The sequence below is a fragment of the Anser brachyrhynchus genome, assembly GCF_964034855.1.
Source record: "Anser brachyrhynchus genome assembly, chromosome: 3".
NCBI lineage: Eukaryota > Metazoa > Chordata > Aves > Anseriformes > Anatidae > Anser > Anser brachyrhynchus.
In genome coordinates this window covers 110,337,976-110,359,305 of record NC_137696.1, presented here as the reverse complement: position 1 = coordinate 110,359,305, position 21,330 = coordinate 110,337,976, and the positions used below count along the sequence as shown (strand labels likewise).

The 21,330-nt window shown below is 40.5% G+C and overlaps 1 protein-coding gene across 3 annotated transcripts in view; it reads right to left on the bottom strand.

The window, feature by feature from the left end:
* TAF1B (TATA-box binding protein associated factor, RNA polymerase I subunit B) overlaps positions 1-21,016 on the bottom strand; it is a 55,548-nt gene extending 34,532 nt beyond the window's left edge. Inside the window, exons 1-8 of one of the 3 annotated variants that reach the window (XM_080585480.1) lie at positions 20,712-21,016; positions 19,810-19,908; positions 19,223-19,310; positions 17,260-17,357; positions 16,870-16,965; positions 16,162-16,294; positions 12,508-12,664; positions 5,815-5,914 (exon numbers count right to left, since the gene is read on the bottom strand). In XM_080585480.1, the coding sequence (XP_080441606.1) occupies positions 5,815-5,914; positions 12,508-12,664; positions 16,162-16,294; positions 16,870-16,965; positions 17,260-17,357; positions 19,223-19,310; positions 19,810-19,908; positions 20,712-20,729 (789 nt within the window). In that variant the 5' untranslated portion in view covers positions 20,730-21,016. Of the gene's footprint in view, positions 1-5,814; positions 5,915-12,507; positions 12,665-16,161; positions 16,295-16,869; positions 16,966-17,259; positions 17,358-19,222; positions 19,311-19,809; positions 19,909-20,012; positions 20,664-20,711 lie in introns of those variants that run through there. The other 2 variants (XM_080585479.1, XM_080585481.1) reach the window with 2 other exon arrangements.
* Between the last annotated feature and the right edge of the window lie 314 nt (positions 21,017-21,330).

Genomic DNA, 21,330 nt, shown 5'->3' with positions numbered 1-21,330 from the left:
AGTGTAATACAGGAAGCAATGGAAAAGGTGCGAGAAAATCCCATGAGTTTTGTGATGATTCTCCCCCTGTCCACTGCTGCTTTCTGAAGAACACAACATACTGCTGCCACTTTGCCAGGACACATTCACAAATTTTGCATAGGCAAAGGTAAGGAAGATGCTAACATCCATCTCACCTAGGAGTTTAGAAAGAATTTCTGTATCATGGGGACCTGAAGATTATCAGTAAGAATTATTTATGGATTGAGACAATAAGGGATGGAAGTAGAAAGATTTTTCTGTCTATAATTCACCTAAATAGTGCCTCTGTTAACAAAGCTAACTTGGCAGTAGGATGTGTAAAGTACAATAATGCATACTAAGACAACCAAAAAATAGCCTGGGTATTTATGTTCACATGTTACAAGGTCAAACCTGCCTAAATAAATTTATTATAACAGGCAACAATACTCAGAAAATCATTTAAAAAAAAGACATAAGAACAAAATTAAATCCTAAATCAAAAAAAAAGGAACTAATTTAAAGATAGAGGTTCCTAGACTGCAAGGTGTATCAACACCATCCTGTAAACAGCAAAGTATTCCATGGCCCCCTCAGGAAAGGTTTCCAGCAGACAGAATCGTGCAGCTACCTCAGTCTCGGGGGCCGGGAAGAGAAAGGCTCTCACAGGGAAGCCATTCCATCACCACACTCCAGGGCAGAACCGGTAGGAAGGGGAATGAGGTAACCGCCTATTCCTTCCATCTTCAAGGGTGGGCAACTCTGAGCAGAACTCATCAAACACCCACTGAGCTCGATGTTCTCCTAGCACCCCACCCCTCAGAAAAAAAAAAAAAAGAAGAAAAAAAGGAGTTTTTCTTACTAGGGTTAGGAAGAAAGGAGTTATTATAATGGTGGCGGAGAGATTGAAGGCAGGGAACCTCACTGAGGTCACGCGTCTGGCCCCCCGCCAAGTCCAGCTACTTGCGCATCTAGAGCGAAGACCATTCCAGGAGCTCTTCGGAACAACAGGATCTGAAAGATATTTATGAGACTACACCTATCCTGTTCCACACAGCACATACTCCAAAATGACGTGTTTGTTATCTCCAATACTTTGGTAAATCGAGTTGCCCAACAGCCATGGGAGTGACCTGCTTACCTATAGGTTTGTGTGTGCGTCAAGAACATGAGAATCAAAACCAAAAATTATTTCTGGACGCACGCATGCACGAGATCTACAAGGCGTTAAGAGTAAAATACGCCAAAGACTAATGATTTTTTACAAATGAAAGCTAAAGGTAAACTTGAGACAGCAAAGCAGAAGCACCTTTAAGGTACAAACAAAAGGATTACACAAAAGTTAATATGGTATGCAGACCCTGAGTCAGAAATGTAAGGAAAAACAGACCTCCGGCAAGGACAAGGTGTTGCTAGCTCAAGAGAAAACAGATGCTTGTGATCAGTTTTATATAAGGATACGGATTAAACTCCTAAAAGCAAAATAGAGGGGGTGTATCTTTGGGACGTATCCCTACTCCAAGCAGAAATGGAAGAAGGAATGTGTGCGGAGATGCACTGGAGGACAGATCCTATCGATAACAACCTGAAATCAAATTAGCCACACAACTTCATACATACTACTGCTAATTTACAAACCAGCTGTAAGTCTTACACTAGCAGGCTTTTAAACAAACATATTCTCTGCAACAAGAAGGAAACAAAGACGGTATCTACCTAAAAGAGAAAAGATGACTGCTCAAAGATGTGTTAATTATTGGCATATGCCTTAAGATCAGCAGCAATTTAGTATAGTGAAACAAATTGTAAATAGGAAGAAAAAACCTTCATCTCCTGCACAGAAAAAACAACAACAAAAAACATGAGTATTGTATTCTTTCTTGATGCAGAAGAAAGTTTTTATCACAGGGATAAGAGCACATGGACTCTGCTTTACCAAAACGCAGTTTTGCAGCGTAAGATAAATATTAGCTTTTCTTTTATTGTTTTGGGAACTCAGAATTTGTTAATTAAGCAGGAGGTTCCTGCTACTGCCGCTGTTAGCCCCATGAACCCTCCAATCGTACATTGAGGCAAAACCCATTTATCAGATGCTAACTTGTAACATACAGATGATTGTAATAGAGTAAGGGGTAAATAGGATGTCTAATCAAGTGAAGGCGTACAAAGGCGAGCCTTGGAAAGATGCACGTATATGGAATATGGATAAACAACTCATTTCCCATTTTACACAAAGCTCTTCAGTAAAGTACTGTTATCTGTCCTGAGTACTACCTCTCAAGCGTTTAATCTCCAGCTAGACCTGGCAAATCTATCTCACAGTTATGCATCACAATGAATATAATATGGAGATATGGAGAGGCAGAGGCTCCATTTCACTCTCTCTCGTTTTTTTTGTTTTGTTTTTTGTTTTAAATGAGGCAATTACACCCAGAGCTCTACACACAGGGATGCCAAACCCAGTAACCTTTGTAGCAGGTATTTTAAATAAAGCTCAGTACGGACAGAATGACAAATTATGCCCTTCTTATTAGCTGTTCCATTACTAGATCACGAAGGACTCTTCTGCCACCCCAAGGCATACTGCACCACCAGAACCATGGCATGCTGGAGGTTAGAAGGGACCTCTGGAGATGATCGAGTCCAATGCCACTGCTCAAGGCCAGGCCAACTACAGCAGCTTGCTCTGGACCGTCTCCAGTCAGGTTTTGAGCATCTCCAAAGATGCAGGCTCCACAATGGTCTTTGGCAGCCTGGTCCAGTTTTCAGTCACCCTTACACTAAAAAAAAAAAAAAACCATAAATCTTATGTTTAAATGGAAGTTCCTGTATTTCAGATAATGCCCATTGAGTCTTGTCCTTTCACTGGGCACCACGGAGAAGAGTCTCACTCCATCCCCACTCCTTCCGATCAGGTGTTCACACACTCAACTATACACCCCTGAGCCTCTTCTTCTCAGGGATAAAAATCCCAACTCCCTCAACTTCTCCTTGTATGACAGATGCTGCATCCTCTAACCTTCTCCAACTGCTAGATTGAAAGCAGGACAGCAGAAAACCCGCAGTGATAGAGACTCCATGCCTGTATTACACATAGCACTGAAATCCATCAGCTGGAAAGCCTGAGACCAGTCACGTTCCATGCATGCAAAATAATAATACTGAATGACCTACGGTTAAAAAAATGTTTTGTGTACATACACACACCACTACACAGATAGAAAGTAGATGTGACTCACCTCGTCGTATTTGTTGCATTTATTTTTTCTAAAGCTACGATAACTTCAACCTTGTACAAGTTCAGCATATTTTGGGTATCTGGGAAATCGTTACTGAAAAAAGATTTTTAAGCCACTGAGAGTGTCTATATGTAAGGTGAGCCTTATCAAGTTCAGATTCATCTACACTTAACTGATAAAATAATACTTAGTACGACTTTCTTCTTGATTAAAATTTGTGTTGCATCAAGTTAGCACAAGACACAAACAGTAAAAATTGGTTAAAAGAGAATAAAAGGACATAATGAATAGTCTTGTCAGGTGTCTAGATTTTTTTTAAATGTCTGCAGTTTACATTCACCAGACTTGAAGCAAAACAAATAATGACATTAAAGCACCTTGACTTGCCTGGTTGGTAATGATCACAATCTGATAAAAAGTTTTTTTGAAGATAATTGCCTATAGAATATTATATACAGAACACCAAGGAGAAAAGAATGCAGGCTGTGTTTGCAGAACAGAGTATTACACAATCCGACTTACTGCTCCGGGACAATCACCTTGTCTCTTGAACGTCTCAAAACTCAGATGTCAAAACTGGATGCAGTAAGCTACTGGTGATCTCAGTGCTGCAACGAGCAGAAAGATCAGTTCTGAAACGTGAGATGTAGGGAACAGATTGAAGGTTGTCGGTTTTGTTTGGTTTGTTACTGTTGGCTTTGTTTGTTTTTGCAATTCTTAGCTCAGTGATATCGTCAAAAATGTTAAACCTAAACAAACCCGTGGATGCGTTACTAAAGGAGCATTTAAGGTAGAGTAGGGAGCAGATATTCCTAGAAAGAGAAATCCACTGCAACATTACAGTAGCTGGAAAACAAACTGTACGATATCAAGCTTAGAGAATTTATGCCTCTTAATGAAAACAAAGGTTAAGAGATGACTTGATTAGTAGGCATATCCACTCGTACTGGTGGAAACGGCGGGGGGAAAGCAATTATAAATATCAGAGACAAGGAAGACTTTCTGTGTCATGCACAGGCCACCAATTCAGCTTTTAAATTGGATGTAATGTTCTATTTAACTTACAGTAAATTACACTAGATAATATCATTCGTGATGAATCTTTAAATCAAAAATCAAATGAAGTTAACTTTTTTTTCCCCCTAGTTTGTGAAAAAATTGAAATATTTATATGTTATGCATATGTTTCAGACAGAGTGTGAACCCTCTTCTATACAAAAGGTGAAATGAGATTAAATCGACCAGCTTGTGGGTCTCAAGTTGTGACGTCCAGCTCCATGCCAAGCCATTACACAACCAGCGGTGGAGGCGCTATGGAGGGACAGCAGAATACTGCAAACCTACAGTTCTGGGAGAAGGCAAGCTAACAGGGACTGATGAAATCAGCCGCAGGACTGGCGTCAGATACACCAGGCCGGAAACAGCTCCATCCCAAAAATAAACAGCAGGTCTTTGAAGGGCAATTGTCATCTTCTCTCTGTACATCAGATCTCCCACTCTGAGACGTAGTACAAGTTCTAGGGTCACAATTTGTCTGAACATTTCACTTGTATTTTGTAGGATCACGATTTTTGTTTGTTTGTACTTTGACCAGACGAAATTAAAAACAAAGTTCTATGTAACCATTTTGAGAGGTTATATAACATCTCTAAAGGATGGAGACAAAGAAGGACAGAGAGATTGAGAAGTAAGATTTAAAAAAAAAAAAAAAAAAAAAAAGGTTTACAACCACAATTCAACCTGATGAATCTTTTCTATTATGGAAAGGTCTAAGAGAAAGATTCTACAGACTAGCTTCTGAACAACCCCTGACCTGTTGAATAAAGCTACATGCTGGAGAACAGTAACATACATACATACAGCAGCAGCATCACTGAGGACCTTGGCTACAAACACCTTCCAGCAGATGAAAACCTAGCTTTTCCTGTCAGCAGAATTGCTGCTTTCTGTGCTTGAAAGCTAAGCTTTTATTTGCACGCCTCAAAAATCCATAATTAACTTTTTTTTTTCTTCTGGAACACAAATACCAGTGGGCAACCATCAGCAGAATACATAATAATCCTAAATAAGGGACAATTTATATTTTACTCAAGCCTGTCTATCGCCTTGCAGACTCCAGAAGGTCAGTAATCCCCTCATGCAGATTTTAGGTTTGATATATTTCAACCAGTACAGCAAGAAACAGAACAAAAGATGGTATCTAAACAATACTGAGCAAAAATAATTCTTCTAATTTTACATAAATAAGTTAAAGAGACACGATATTATATTGCCCTTAGATATGAAACCAAATCCTATTTCTGAATGTTCCAAGTGCAGTTCTGAATACCTTTTTCCCCGTAAGTACTTACTGATTTTGTTTTAACTTAGGTAATCAGCCTAATAAGACTGGCTAAAGATTAAAGCACTCAGAGTCACTGATTGCACTGCTTTCTGCACAGTCTCCAATAATGTGAAACATGAACTCTACAAAGTAGGAATAGATTTCATCAATTTATTAGTACATTTAACTAAAAAAGCCACCAAAAAAAACTTTTTTTTTTTTTTAAATCTAAAATTTTAAGGAAAAAATTACCTCGACACAAAAGATCTTAAGATCAAGGCCATATAATTTCATCTTCTCTGGAAAATCCTGATAAACGTTCAAATATGGAATGTGACCTTCAACAACAAACCTGCATAAAAAAAAAGACGGCCAAATCAAAATAGTATTTAGTATGACAAAAGCACATTTATTCTAAAATTAATCCACAAATCAATTTCTGATTTGAAGTAACATCATCTTTATGCTGCCTAAGCAATTCTATCTGAAGCCCCACACTCCTAAATGCTCCACTGTATGAAAACCAGTTCAATCATTTAACAGGCCTTTAAGTTCAAGCTCAGATATGACTGACAAATGACAATGTTACGGCAATAAGCTGACAATCAACACGCTTGCATACAAGTTTGTTCTGCACATGCTTCAGCTACTGCATTTTTGAAACTGCTTTAAGCCTCCTTCGAGTGTTATGGAAGCTTTCTTTCAAAATTCTAAGGCTTTAAGTAAATTTTCCAAATTGGAGATTAAACACTTTCTGCTGGAGGAGGTGAGAGTGACAAAACATGGTAAGAGGGACGTCGCAGAATTACGCACATGTACACAGAAGTGCAACTCAGTTAATTACTTTCTGTAGTCTGATTAAGAAAAAGTATTATTTTAGTATGAATTGAAATTATTTTGTACACTCACAAAATACAAAATCATTTATTTTGCATTTGCACTGAAATAATTCATCTTTCTTTAAAAGCTGGCTTTGGTAAACAGTTTACAACAATATTTTGGATTTTTTTTTTTTTTAATTTTTACTTATTTAATACATCTATCTGATGGGACTTAACAACAGCTACCAGTAAAAAGCCACCAGCATACAAAACCCCTGCTCTTATCCAACATTTTAGTGGGCTTTTACACTAGGCAAAGCAAGCACTGGAGAAGCATGGACCTTTGCAGAGGAACAGGCACTATCCTCACGCCAGATGCCTGTTAGTGGTCTCCCATAGGACTGAGTTAGAGCTGCCTTCCTGGCTTTTCCTCTCCAGAACGATTTTGTTCAAGTCGTAATTCAAACCGGAATGAGTTAACACTTCAAGCAGACCAGATCCTTTTCTTTAAATAATATTAGAGTTTCGAAAACAATTTTCTCTCCTGCCTGCTGTGTCTTCTGCACAACATCCCTCTGATCTTGCCAGGCAGACCAGCTGTGTCTTAGCCTACAAACTCTGCAAGCCCCTCGTGGGTTCCTCCGGTGCTTGCCAAGCTGGGCTTTGCTCCTGCTCCTGGCGCAGGGCAGTCCCTAAAGGCTTCAGCCCTAGTCAGACCCAACCCATGGGCAGACAGACCAGGTTCTGCAGAGCACAGCAATCTCTTGCTGCCAAACAAAATGCGTCTGAAGAAAAAAAACACAACAACAACAAACAAGAACGAGGCAGAACAATGTCTTCGCTGATGATTCAGCTCTCTCCTCAGCCTGTTGCAGCGCACAGACTCACCGCTCCTTCTCCAGCACTGCACCTCCATCACCACTTGCCACGTATCACAGGGTATGTGCATGGAAACTGACTAAAATTCTATTTAAAGGCTAGTTACTGTGAGAAAAGATTATGGTTAAATCCCCTTTTTAAAGCATTTTTAACTGAGTATTGAATTAGAAAAATGAATTTAAAGCAATATTAAAATGATAAGCACCTCTCAATCAAAGCTGTTTCTCAGTTAGAATAAAGCCAGCGTTTATAAGGAGTTCTGAAAAACTACAGCAATCTGAACAACCACACTGCCTAATACTTCCTACTTTAAAGCTCTGCATATTGGTCTCAAATGAAAAGATAAGGGTCATAGGACAAGATCCTTTCTATATCAAATTGTGCGATGTACATTTTGCTAATTTTTTTTTTTGAAACAACCTGTGCAAACAAACCTTCTGCATCCCAAAGGGAAACGTGCGCTAGTCCGCATGTTTGCTGGGTTGTCATCAAACCCAGCATCAGCTGCTCGTCCCTACCACCCTGCCAGATCTGATGAGCAGCTTGCAGGACAGCTCCTTGCTCACTTTAGTCAAGGTCAGCAGCAACGAGTTGAAGAACTGAAATCTGAGGCATGGCTTCACAGAATGGACTGAGACAACCCAAAAGCTCAGTGTAACTAGCTGTACTTCTCTCCTCCTGGTCTGGCCGTGTGCTCCTGTTGCTTATCATCCTCTTCCACAAATTTAACTCACAACAACAGGCAAAGAGAAACTTTGCTGCAAGAAAAAGAAACTCTACTGCGAGAAAAAGAAAAGCTGTGTGTGTATTTCCTGCCTTCTAACAAACTAAGGCTCATGGGTGGCTTCAAAAAGTACCAGAACTGGCAGAGGGAAGGGGACACATCACAAAGCCAGGAGCAGGGAGGGGAAGCACGACCTTTCCCTTTCAGCAACAGCGTCCCATTACTGGCTCAGCGGAACATAAGCTTTGATGGACCCTTGGGAAGGAGCAATCACACAATTAGCTGTCAGATCTGAAGAGGCAGCACCAAGAAATTGAGAGCGGCAGCCTCCTGAGCCAGCACAGCAGCAGCTGGAAGAGGACAAACAATCAAGGCCGTCGGGTGTGGTGCAGTTATGATTGCAGGCGAACCACCCTAACAGCTTGCTGCCTCCAAAATGGGAAATCCCACCCTCCCTTCTGTCCTCTGCATCACGGTCCTGTCTCCTCCCTGCTGACAAAAGCACTTGTGTGACTTCTCAGACAGGGGATTAGATTGAAAACTGGGCTTTTGTTTTCCAGGGTTTGATTTCAACCAGATAGACTTCCAGACTCAGCTGACTGCACGAATGTTATTGCCAGCACGAGGTGGAAAGGGACAGCCGTGCAGCAAACTACGCTGCACTAAAATGTCCAGTGAAGCCTTCTCATGCAAAATCAGAAATTAGTTTTCTGATCTCCTTTCAACTAATACACCGTAAGGTGGGTGAGTGCTAGCACCCAGGGCAAGAGAAAAGGCAGAAATATTTACCAGAAGCACATCCTTACTTTGCAATGGACAAGTGATGTCTACAAACATGGTGGGGTATTTTTTGTTTGTTTAAAAATTTAATCAGAGAATCATTTAGGTTGGAAAAGACCTCTAAGATCATCTGGTCCAAATTTAACTTATCATATCAAAGCACTGCAACTGTGTAAAAAACAATGACATCTTTCCTGAATTTGCCTGAAATTACTGTCTCTATGCAAAAAAAAAGTGCTCTTCTCTCAGGTAAAGAGTAGTTTTTATGTTCTAAAAATACATGAAACAGCATAAATACCCTGTTATGAATACAATGTACTGATGATTCAGGATGTTAGAATGTACTCCAAAAGCCCAGATCTGGAATAGCACTTGAGAACAGTTTCTACTGTCTGCTCTTCTTCCAAACCTGTCATTTCACAGCCAGGCGATCCGAACACTTGTAGGACTACGTTGTATCAGTGAAGCGCTTGAAAAACTGAATGGCGCACACACACAGTAGGCAGTCCGTGCTCTTGTAATTACAGCAGCAGCATGCATTAGTCAGGCCTAAGTGTGAAAGAAAATCCTACGTCCTCTGCATACTACGAGGAAATGATGCATCTGTTAAAGCCACACAGCAATGCCACAAACTGATTACAAGTTTAGTCTTGCCAGCGTAGCTCGGTATAACCTCATTTGAAAGGCATTATTTCGCAGCCTCCCCAAGTCTAGCATCCTGATTTCTTTTTTTCCACAGACCCACAATTTTATTAATTCTTTAGATAAATAAAATACCACGTATCGAGCACTGTGAGATTATTCGCAATGGAAAAGGATTTAATTTGTTACAGACTAGACGAGAAGGCTGTTAAAATGTTATTTTTAAACCAAAATGTGCCTTTCGGAGAAGGTAATTGTAGTGTTTTTCTGTTAAGTGTGTCAAGCAGCAAGGAGGAGTGTATTTTTGGTGCCGTAAATCCCTTAAAAACTGGCAGATTGCCCTAGCATGGTGCCTAAGCATGTGTCACAAGGGAGGAGCGGGAGTCAGCTGACTTCAAGGTGGGGAGAAAACCAAACTGAGGACGAAACAAGGCAGAACTTTTAAGCACTGCTGTAATTCAGATGGTTTAAATAACACAATTTGCCTATAAAGATTTAAAAGGCAGTGCTGAATCTTTCATGTTTTTCTCTGCATAGTTTTCATCTCTGGTCTGTTGCTATTTTGATCTGTGTATCCTACTGCATGCAAAAATGTTAACATTGTCTGATTTTTTGAACTTAAATATTCAGAAGTGAGAAAACAGGAGCCTTATGGTAGTTCATGCAGTTGAGAATTCTTTCCCCTTCTTCATCAAACTTGTGAAAGACAAAGACCTTAAGGGTAGGGAGGGAAGCATGATAATGTAATTACAGCCTTATACAAGTATCGTATCATTGTAAAACTTTGCAATACAAATGGCATTCTTTCAAGCATCACTTTTTGCATTTAATTCAGTCGCATGTTCAGTGCATTTAAAGTCATTGCCCACTAGATTCATGCACTTATGAGAGTATTAAACCCATACGTTGTACCTAAATTAAGTGATGCATTCTCTTTCAAATCATCTTATTTCAATTTCCAATTATTAATTGCTGATTACAGCTCTCTGCTGTATTTGATATCTGTTTTTTTTTTCTCTCCTTTTCCAGATTTTTGCTGCTTACACATTTCCTTTAAATCCTTTCAAGCACTTATGCTGAGCTCTGAAGGATCTCAGTACAAAGGATGTTTCTCCAGGTTCTGCACCAGTTGCTTGGATCTCTCCTGCAGTCCCCAACTTCTGATGCGCCAAACACAACAATACACCATTAATATGCAATCAACAGTCCACCCAAGTACTGCCTTTTTTTTCCTTCCTTTTTTTCTACTTTAAAACAAAGGAATGAAAGGAAAAAAAAGACAGTATCATACTAAGTCAGGAACTTGTGAGGACGTATTTGCCTAGTATGACCCCACATGCTTTCCAGAAAGTTTCCAAGGTAGGAAGAACGGACCCAAGAATAGATATTTGATTTTTATCTCCGAACAGGATTTGCTAAGCAATAATTCTTTATTACTGTGCATCGTATGCTCCATCCTAGTAACTGTAATTTACTACTTGGATTTTTGCCATATACGTGCATTATCAGACAGCATTTTTGTATTCATTTTCTAATCATCGATAAAAAAAATATAGAGTAGGCTACAGTAGTACTGACTCCTGCAGAATGTCCTTAGGGAAATACTAGTCAGTAATAAACTTGTTTATTGAAAGCCACTTTTGATTTCTACTATTTCTTAATCTACTCAGTATTTACTTCTGTATTGCAGTTCGAATTCGGAACACTGTGGCATTTTGCTGAACATTTTACAAGCATCTTTTATGCAACAGCATACCTAGCTATGCAAATACGCAACAGTTTGTGCGATTATCACTGATGAAGGCAACAGCCATCCCCTAAAGTTAAATCAAAGGATTAGATATTGTTTAACATAGAAATAATTTAGCCAGTATTAACTACTACATTTAAGACACAGAAACATCTCCTTTCTAAAAAAGACTCAGAGAAGAGCGTTCTTCTTGTACTTCACTCTTAGAAAGTTTGTACAAAGCTAGAAAAGTGGAGGGGGGTCAGCAGTACAGGGGGGCAGGGGCCATTAAGGAAGATAAGGCTCTGGGATAAATCAGTCAGACTTTCAGCACCAATACTAGTTATGTGCACCATATACGTTACCTTGTCTTTTAGCCTACAGGTTACAGATTTGAAAAAATCAAAATTAAAGAACTGAAACCTGACATTTTGAATGAATCTTGAATAGGTTTCTCCTCTACCTTGCCCCAGTGCAATTTGGATCGCCCACTTACAGTTACTTGATCTTCCTGCTCCTTAAATTTTGATTAAAAAAAAATCTCCCAATCTTTTTAAAAATATTCACTATTTCGACACTTGTTAAAAAGGAGCATCAGCACACAAAAAGGTCTTCCAAGGCAACTCCAAGAACTCCTAAATGTAAGCTATTTAGGCCTGATTTAAAGTACTTATCACTAACAACAACAACGAACATACTTGACAAATTAATTTTCATTCCTTACGAAAATAAGGAGCGTGTTCATATCCACGTTGTAGGGGGTAGAAGGGAATTGCATTGTCAGCAGTACTTTGATGATCCCCATATTTAGCACCAAACCCTGCTGTTAGAACATTTTACATCTACTATATTAACAGCTCTATTATTACGAACTCTGATGATTACAGATAAAAAGATACAAAGACAAAGAAGGACTTCTTATATTAATTCCTGCGTCCCCACTCCAGCGCGTGAAGCTGCCTAGCTACCTTCCAGATCGCTGTATACTGCTGGCATTGTTTGTATGATGACACTGACGTAAGACCTAGCGAACAGCTACTCATTTCCTGGCATGCTGACAACAGCAAAAATAGCAAAAACGTGACCATACACACCTCCAGCGAATCTTAAGAAATTTCAAAGGAGAAGGATAAAGAGCTTCTGTAGCACCAAACCCTTATAGCTTTTTGAGATTCACTGCAAGCAATGGAAAGGAATGTTCTCAAAAAGCAGCTTCGCAAATTACGTTGGAGAAAGGATAAGGAAACTACTAGTCGGGGACTTCTCGCTATCACTGAGCAAGCAACCAACAGGGCAATAGTAAAGCTCTAATTAAAAAAATATATATTATTTATAAAAGCAACAAATATTTCACTGGAGACCGTTCATACCTTAAGAGATCAGATAACGTCATCGGTTCTCTCAGCCAGAGCAATGCCATGTAACAAATCGAAAGGGTCATTGGCATCGACATCCTCAGCTTCTCCTTTTGATTCTTCATTAAATACAATCTACCATCTACCGATCCAGAGCACATAGAGGTACATTCTTTGGTTTACGTTAAAAACAAAAAAGAAAAAACAAGTAATTAATATGACATACACACAATCTTGGTATACAGAACACAAGATTAGGGAGCGTCCAAGGACCATTGTTCAGCAACTAGTAACATTTTTCTAATCGTTACTTTGCAGTAGCTTGGTAGTTTAGGTATTTTTGCTAATAAACAGCTTAACTAATTTATTCATCTACCATAATGTGCGAGGACAACCTGTTTAATCAAGTGAAATAGCAGTTTATGAAGACATTGGACCATATTCTGAGACAAACCTCACGCTGGTACCCATAAAACCAGACCATTCAGTGGGAGCTGCACTTAAACTTGGAGCTCTAGAAAGCTGTTAACTCCTATACAGCATATAACTAACAGTAGTCATGAGCTGGGAATACTATTTTCCCTTTGATAGATAAGGGAGCAGTGGGAAAATGAGGGCAAATTCTCTGTGCTTAAATCAGTACCTTGGAAATAGGGATTAAAACAATTTTAGACTTGAGCACTTCAAAGTCTTCAAGTTAGTTAGTTGTGACTTGTGGTCAAGTCAGAACTTTAACAAGAACAGTCTACACTGCAGAGACTTTACTGAAGTTACGGTGTGTATCCATCTGCCACAAATTCTCTAACTGTGGAAAAGTAGGTATTATTTTAGAAACACTAAATTAAATGAAAAAAACAGTTTTAGAACACAAATGCATCAAATGGTAAAGAGGGTTAAAACAAACAAACAAAAAAGCAGCCACAAAACAAGCAAACCTCCCTACATCCCTACTGAGATGAATCATTAAAAAATGAGAAGCAGCAATGAGAAATTTAATTTAGGGGAGTGACTTCTGAGTTAGGAACCTTTTCAGCAGCGAAACCTTGGGAGTTCAGGGAAGGAGGAAGAGAAAAAGAAACGCTTCATCATGAAGCAGCCAGGACAAATGAAAATGTTTTGTATTTAAAGCACACCAACGTAAAACACCAGCCTCTGTGGAGGCTTTCCCCACTGTTTTCCCACACGCTGTTCGCCTGTTCAGGCAGGAACAGTGAAGGCTGGATCCCCAGCTCCCCACCTGGAAGCTGCAGGGCCACAGCAAGCAGCCTAAAAAAAAAAAAAAAAAAACCAAATTTAAAACTTCAGAGGACTTGGCAGCTCCGTGGTTATGCTGGTGGGTGACAGCCAGGCCTGTGAGGTGTCAGTGGTCAGCAAATACAGGTGTGGAGCCCACTGCTACAGAGGAAGACGCTGCAAATATTGCATTTCTGAGCCAGAATTAGGCTTTGATGCCACCTACCGGCCCCTAAAACGCTGGTCGGTAGTACCAGGGAGGCAGCAACAAGTTAAAAGAGCCAGCTCACAGACACTCCTCATGCAGCCTAAGAAATGGTCTAGACTAGAGGATCCCGAGATGTCTGCTGTGCATACGTGCGCTAGAGAATAAAGGCAGGAGCAGCAGCTAATCCTTTTAGTCAACAGTTTCACCTTTTACGTGGACACATGTGCTTAAAGGCAGCTTCGTGACTGAAGCTTCATTATTAATTTCACATTCAACTCAATTTAAAATAATCCTCATTATATTTGTGGCCTTAATGACGGCACACAATTTCCTTTTATTTCGTGCAGCTTATGCAAGGCATGACAGCACACAATTACACACATCTAATAATTTAAGGGTTTAATAGGCTTCCCTAGCAATATCTCAGCGCTATACTCAGTGGAATTTGCTATTATCTGTACACAAAAATAACAAAAAAATAAATTTAAAAAAAAAACCACTTGCATGTTGGAGAAGCTTCTTAGGAAATAAAGAGTGTTGAATCTGTGGCAATAAAAAAATAAAAACAGCACAGGAGAGGAAACCTCTGAATCTTCATAATAATTTCTGGTCGACTACAATATATCTAATATTTCTCGTGTTAAATTTCAATATACAAACGATTTCTATGATTGTTTTATTTCTCCTAAATGTACTTTTAGTGTCACTAAGCTCTTATCCACTTCAAGTGCTTTTAGTGGAACAGGCATGGCTACTTAAAGGTGAATTCAATCTGAAACAACCAAGAACAGCATGTTAAATTGTGGCCTATCTTAAGGCTATGTAGCTATTCCAAAACTAAAATTCCAAATATTATTCTAAATTATTCTATAAATTATTGTAAATAATAAGAGACACAAGTACTAAGGAAGAAACAAGTTTCTCTAGACACAAAAAAGGGAAGAAAATTCAATGGAGTATTTCACTAGAATTTTTTCACTAAGTTCTTTCCTATCCACACAATATGTATTTGTTTAACACTCAGGATCTGCAATGTGCATGAACACACAGATTCTTTACCTAAAAATCTTCTCATTTTAGTGCAATAGGATGAAAAGTGTTTGCATTACATTGGCAAAAGTTTGTCACCATTTTTTGCACCCTTTTTCCCCACCTCTACTTCTATTCAGAAGTTTTAAAGTTTCTCAACATTTCTAATTGCTGCAGATCAAGTTTCTCATTCTATTATCATTTCTGGGCTTTATGAAAAAGAGAAAAATGTGAAAGAACAAGATTGCATTCTTCTCAGGGTAGACAGGCAATGCCACAGAAGAACAGAAATAGGACGGCGAGAGGACCACATAACATGGGAAGAATAAACATTGAAACAGACAAAGAAGGAAAACGTAAACAAAGAATAAAGAAAAAAAAGGCAAAGAATCAGAAGTTTAGTGTAAGCAATACTTTTCAAATATGCCTTGAAATGGATTTCCAGTATCAGACATTGCAGCACTGTCCGGCATTACACTTGCCCAGCACCAAAGACTCCAGTTTTCTATAACATTTAAATTCAAATCTTTATCATTCTGTAAATGCTTTCAAGTTGATTTGGGGGCAGAAAGAAGAAACTGACGCAATGTTACAAGAAGAATTTTGATAAAAGAGGCTATACGGAAAGCAGTAAACAGAATGCAGAGACAAAAAAAATACAAAAATACCAAAAACACAAAGGAAAAATATTAGAAAGATAAACAAATACAAAGGGGAAAACAAAAACAAAACAAACAAACAAAAACCACAATACCATAATATTTAGAAGAAAAAGAAATGAGAATCAACTCTTATTTTTTAACTTGAAAGTTGTGACTGACAACTCTGCTGTTAGTTTAAGTGCTTATTCTTTAGAACCACAGTGTTTGTGAACATCCAGCTTTGCAGATTAATACCACTTTTTTTCCCCACCCCAAACAGGACGCATGGAGCAATCTGGTTATAAAATACCTTCCTCCTGCATTTCCAGGCCCTGTTCAACTGCCATCTCCTTGTAGGAAGGGGAAATAAAATAAAATAATAAGAAGTCTTCTGCTTCTGGTAGAATATGAAGTACCCCAGTGGCAAATAGGACTGAAAACTACGCTTTCTAACCACACCTCAACAAGTTCTTCCAATTCAATCTACACAACTTCACAGAGGATGTATATACAACTCTACAAAAACAGTTTCCAGATACTTCAGGTCATTGCTCCTACCTGAGACCTTGCCACTTGACGAGGCAAAGCTGCAATCTGTCTGTAGATCTCCATCGCTTTCAGAGAGAGATAACAAGCGAAGGAGGCTAGGTCTCTCTGGTTCACTGTCCATGTCTGTACTGCTATCACACACCTGTTTTTGTAAACAAGTCTCAGTATTATCTACTATTAGTTACTGTTTTAATCTGAATAAACAAAACAAAGCATAACAGATGCAAGATCTACAGCAAATTACGTTAAAATGTGAACAGCGTGGATTTAACTTGCTTTGTGAATCATGAGTGTGTAAGGAAAGCCTACAAAAATATTTTTTAAATATTTCTCAGCTCAAGACAAAATAAAAAAGATTTCTAGTGATCCCATTACATTCCAGTCTGCTACAATAACCAGAAAGTAGGCAATTTATAGAGGTAAAGTGTGATGAAATAAGTAACTTTGGAATAACTTATTTTTTATTATAATTTCTGCTCTATCTACATGCAACGTATGCCACGACAAAAAAAAAATATTTTTAAATAAGCAACTTTCCATATTCAGAAGTATTTGTTTCTTGAAGTGGAGGAAAAAAATAGACATGTGGTACCCCATTTAGAAGATATTCTTCATGAGATTAATGTGAGCTAGATATATAGCTTAAACAAAGGTTTATGTTGCTGCTCTTTAAAAAAAAAAATCCCACATTTCATGGGATCTGAGCTTTTCACTTACTGATAATGCTTTGACAGCTTCACCAGCTGGTCTGTCGCAATATGCCTGTTGGCTCTTCTGGAGGTAACGCCTCCAAAAATTGCACAGAATTTCATCCTGGTAAATAAAAATGGACAATGAGTAGTGCAAAGTTTAGAAAACCATTAATTTCTGAGAGAACAGAGCATAACTGCTAATTCAGGAATCTGAATAATACTCCAGCTCTGACTTCATTACCTCCAATTTATAAATCATGTTTTATAATTACCAGGAAAATTAAGTTTGTTTACTTGTGCTCAGTAGTTCTTCAAAAAGGGGGTTATTTGAGTCACTTGCAAAATTACAGTATTTTTAAAAACAGCCCTGGTTGCACACTCATAGTATGTAGAACTTACGCTGATCTTTACGTACCTTCATTTGTGGACACACTCCTAGTGCTTCCAAAGCTTCAGCTTGTTTCTTGAGTACAAGCTGAAAGCCTTCGCAAACATACCATTCCCAGCCTTCCTCTAATTAAAAAAAAAAAAAAAAAGCTTTGTTTCCGTTATAAACAAAAAACAACAACTTATGCACACTTATTTCCACTTAATATTCTGATCCAGGACAGGACAGAGACATGTCTCCATTAAGTAACCTCAGATCCAAGAGCAAAGACCAGCTACACTGAATATTCCATTACCTTCCATTTATTCAGTCTTAAAAAAGAAGAAACATTACTGAACAAGTGATTTCTCTGCACATTTCCCAGCAATAATATGTTTCACAATAATTTCTAATATGGCATTTGAAATCGAGTGGAGAGTTGTCAAGTGACCAGTTTTAAAATAGCTGAGAACCTATCATTAAAAAAAATTTAATACAATCTTTTCTTTCCCATTCCCAGTGCAGAAAACTGGAATACATTATGTTGCAGTGGTAAGTCAGGGAAAAACACAGCATCACCATGTTCTTTACCGTTGTCTCTCACTGAATCATACAAACTTAAACGAAAGTTTCTCAGCTATTCAATGCTTCTAGCATATCCCAACAACACATTAATTTTGTAAGGAGTGGGCCTGTTCCAAACTATTCATTGTTTCCTCAGACAGCATGATATTTACTTTTCACCCTTACCTCTCCATATTTGCTAGTCCCTTCTACAGGCTTTTGGCCTTAGAAAATTTCTCTGCATTTCCTAACTTCCTCTGCATTATTCCCTCCACGCCTGTTCTTCATTTTTGTTCCTTCCAGTCGCACCTTGCCTCTCACCATCCTAGAAGTTATCTGCCCAAAGTTTCTACCCTGCTTTAATGACATTAGCTTTACCTGGTAACCAGAGATACAGCTACTCCTACTGAAGTAGGAAAATAAGCTGTCACAGTGTAACTTAACTGCACTTGCAGAAGGGACTGCATGCAGGTAAGGATTTCTTTCTTAAGCACGGGGGATAGCTAATGACAACCCCAAAAGGAGAAGTAAAAAGCTCAAAATGTCACACAAATCAGACTTCAGGAGCAATACAGGATAAAGACAGGTGGAGATATTAAGGTTGCTCCCTTTTTCACTCCTCCCTTCGCTTTCCCACAATTGTTCTTTTCAACGTAACGCAGTAATCTACTGCCACCACAGTACAGTGAAGATAGGTTAGCCCATCAGAGATAAAAATAACCCCACACTTCATTTAGCATTGTAATGCATTTTTGCTCTTTGAAAGTGACCACAACAGTAAAACTACTACCCAGCACTCACAGCGTACGTTCATAGCTACAGCAGCAGCCTCGCCATAACGTACACAGCATATCACCATATACAATGACTAGTGTACTTCTCAGTCATGAAATTAAAAGTGTAGAAGTGACTCGGGATGAAAGATGTAACGCTGAACTACTTTACTCTAGCTATTGTAACTGTATGAAATCTCATCCACATCAGTTTCTGTGTGGATCACAGGGCCAAGTTCCTTCAACGCAAGCTGAACTTACATTCTTTGGAGTCAGAGCACTGTCACATCTCACCTACAAAGAGAGACAACTTTTCTCTTTTTTGACAGTCATACAAGGAAGAACCAAAGGGACCACCACATCTGAATGAATGCCATGTGTATCTTCAGTGAGTATCGGCTTGCACAAATCAAAGTGGTGGTAAGTAACGCACAGCTCTGCTCAATGCAAAAAATCCACCACCAGCTTCACAGAGGCACCTGTGCCTCAGGAATTCACTGAGGCTGGGGCTGCTGAAGGTTCTGCCAGCATCTGGGGGACGTACTATGTTCCTGATCTTAGTCTTTTCTAGCTATTTTTGGCCATTGTCAAAGACAACGTGTTAGGTGAACCTTGACTGAACCGACCCAACACTTTCACTCTTAAGCAGAATACAGAGAGAAGCACATACGTACCACTCTTTCCCCGATTTCTTGAGCCTTTGGAGATTGTCTGTATTCTTGCATTACAAATAACTTCAGTGTTTACAACATCTCTAGTTCTCTGCAAAACAGTAATAGGTGTTAGCAAGAAAAAGGCCAGGCCTAACTTGCGTCAGGTGCTCCATCATAAAACAAAATGGAGGAATTTGTTCAATTTTCCTGAACTAAAAAGAGACAGACATTTTTCATTCAGAAATACCAAAAATAGAGAATGACTATCCTGGACACAGAGGCGACATGCAACAGAGTTTGCCTACACCAGTACTGTACTGAAGTGCAGCAATATCCATGAAATACTTTTAAGGCACTCAGACACCATAGCAGCACTACAGCTACAGCAACACCATGTCTTACACTTGCTCGTTTTAAACTTTATGACTTGAAGTAACAGTCGTTTGCAATAGTGTTCAGTCAAGCATTAAAAAGGAAGAATCACAATACTGCCTTCAACTTCTAATGTCAAGGAGAAAAAACAAACATTTTCTTATATAAAACAAATAAATAAACAAACAAAGCAACCAAAATAAACCTATTTGAAGGTCAACAGCTTAGGTTTTTACCTCAGTAACATTGTGGCAAGTTCTGCAATAAAATCTGCCTCCATCAGTAAGACCCCAGTTTACTTCTGAACATTGTGCACAGCGTTCGTTGAAATCTCTCTAAAAGGAAAAAAACAGAGTTTCACATGCATTCAGATACAACGAGTAAGACTACTACTCGGCTATTGCAGAGCTTTGGAAATGATTTATGGACAAGTAAACACGTGCCCTTTATCTTAGCTCGTGTAGATAACGCATAATCGCAGCATTTGCTGTTAGCTGCAAGTAACTGAAGAAGAAGCTGGCAAGATACTTGTGCACATGAATTTTAGTATAAGGGGGACAATAATTCACACCTAGGACACTGGGCACGACACGAGAAACAAACAAAAAACACCTATCAGAAACGAAAAGGGAATAAAATAAGACAGAAAGCAGACACTGAGAGGTGAAAGTAAAACTAAGCTTCCAGAACTGTGAAGAACCGCGTGGAAGAAAGCGTGCACGACTGGGTGATGTGCCCAGGAGAAAGGGGTACTTCCAGGAGAAACTGGGGAGAGAAGGGAACATGGGGGGAGAAGGAGGACAGAGGGAAACTCTCAGAAAAAGGAGAAAAGCGGGGGGGGCTGCGGCGTGTGCTGGGGCCGGGCAGCTCCCTGCGGGGGCTCTGCCGGGGCTGAGGGGACCCTAACGGGGCTGAGGGGACCCTGCCCGGCCCGGGGGGACCCTGCCCGGCCCGGGGGGACCCTGCCCGGGCCTCGCCCGCCGCCCCCGGCTGCGCTGCCGTTCCCCGCGGCGCCTCCGCCCGCCCCCGCCGCAGCCGCCGCCCGCGGGCCCCGAAGGGCCGCCGGGGAAGCGCCGCCGCCGCGCTCGGGCTCCGTCCCCAGGCGCAGCAGCCGCCCCCACGGCTCCCGGAGCCGCACCGCCTCCTCCTCGTCCATGCCGGCAGCCGCCGCGGAGCCGCCCCGGGGCTCCCACCATGGCAACCGCGCCGAGCCGCCCCGCCGCGGCCCGGCTCGGAAACGGCAGCCCTGGTGCTTGCGTTCCGGCCCCGCTGCTTGTCCGGGAGCCTCCTGGGCGGCTGCTCCGGGGTTACGGCCCCCGCCGTGGCTCGGTGGTGTTGGTCATGGCTGGTGGCGGGTGTCTGAGGGCGTCCCGCCTGCCCCAGCGCCCGGTGTCCCGTCCCGCCGCCATCCCGCACCGGGGTGGGATGAGGGCTCTGAGGGGGGTGATGGAAGGGCTCGCCGAGGGGGTGGAGGAGCACACATGGTCCCCGGGGAGAGAAGGACTCTGAGGGGGCATGGGGGGTTCCTCGCTGAGGGGACATGGATGCTCCATCTCTGTGGGGACATGGGGTGCGTCACTGAGGTGATGTGTGTGGATGCTTCACCTCAGAGGGGACATGGGGGCTTCACCTCTGAGAGGACACAGGGTGCTTCACTTAAGGGACATGGACGCTTCACCTCTGAGAGGACACAGGGTGCCCTCACTTAGGTGATATGTATGGTTGCTTCACCTCAGAGGGGACACAGAGGCTTCACC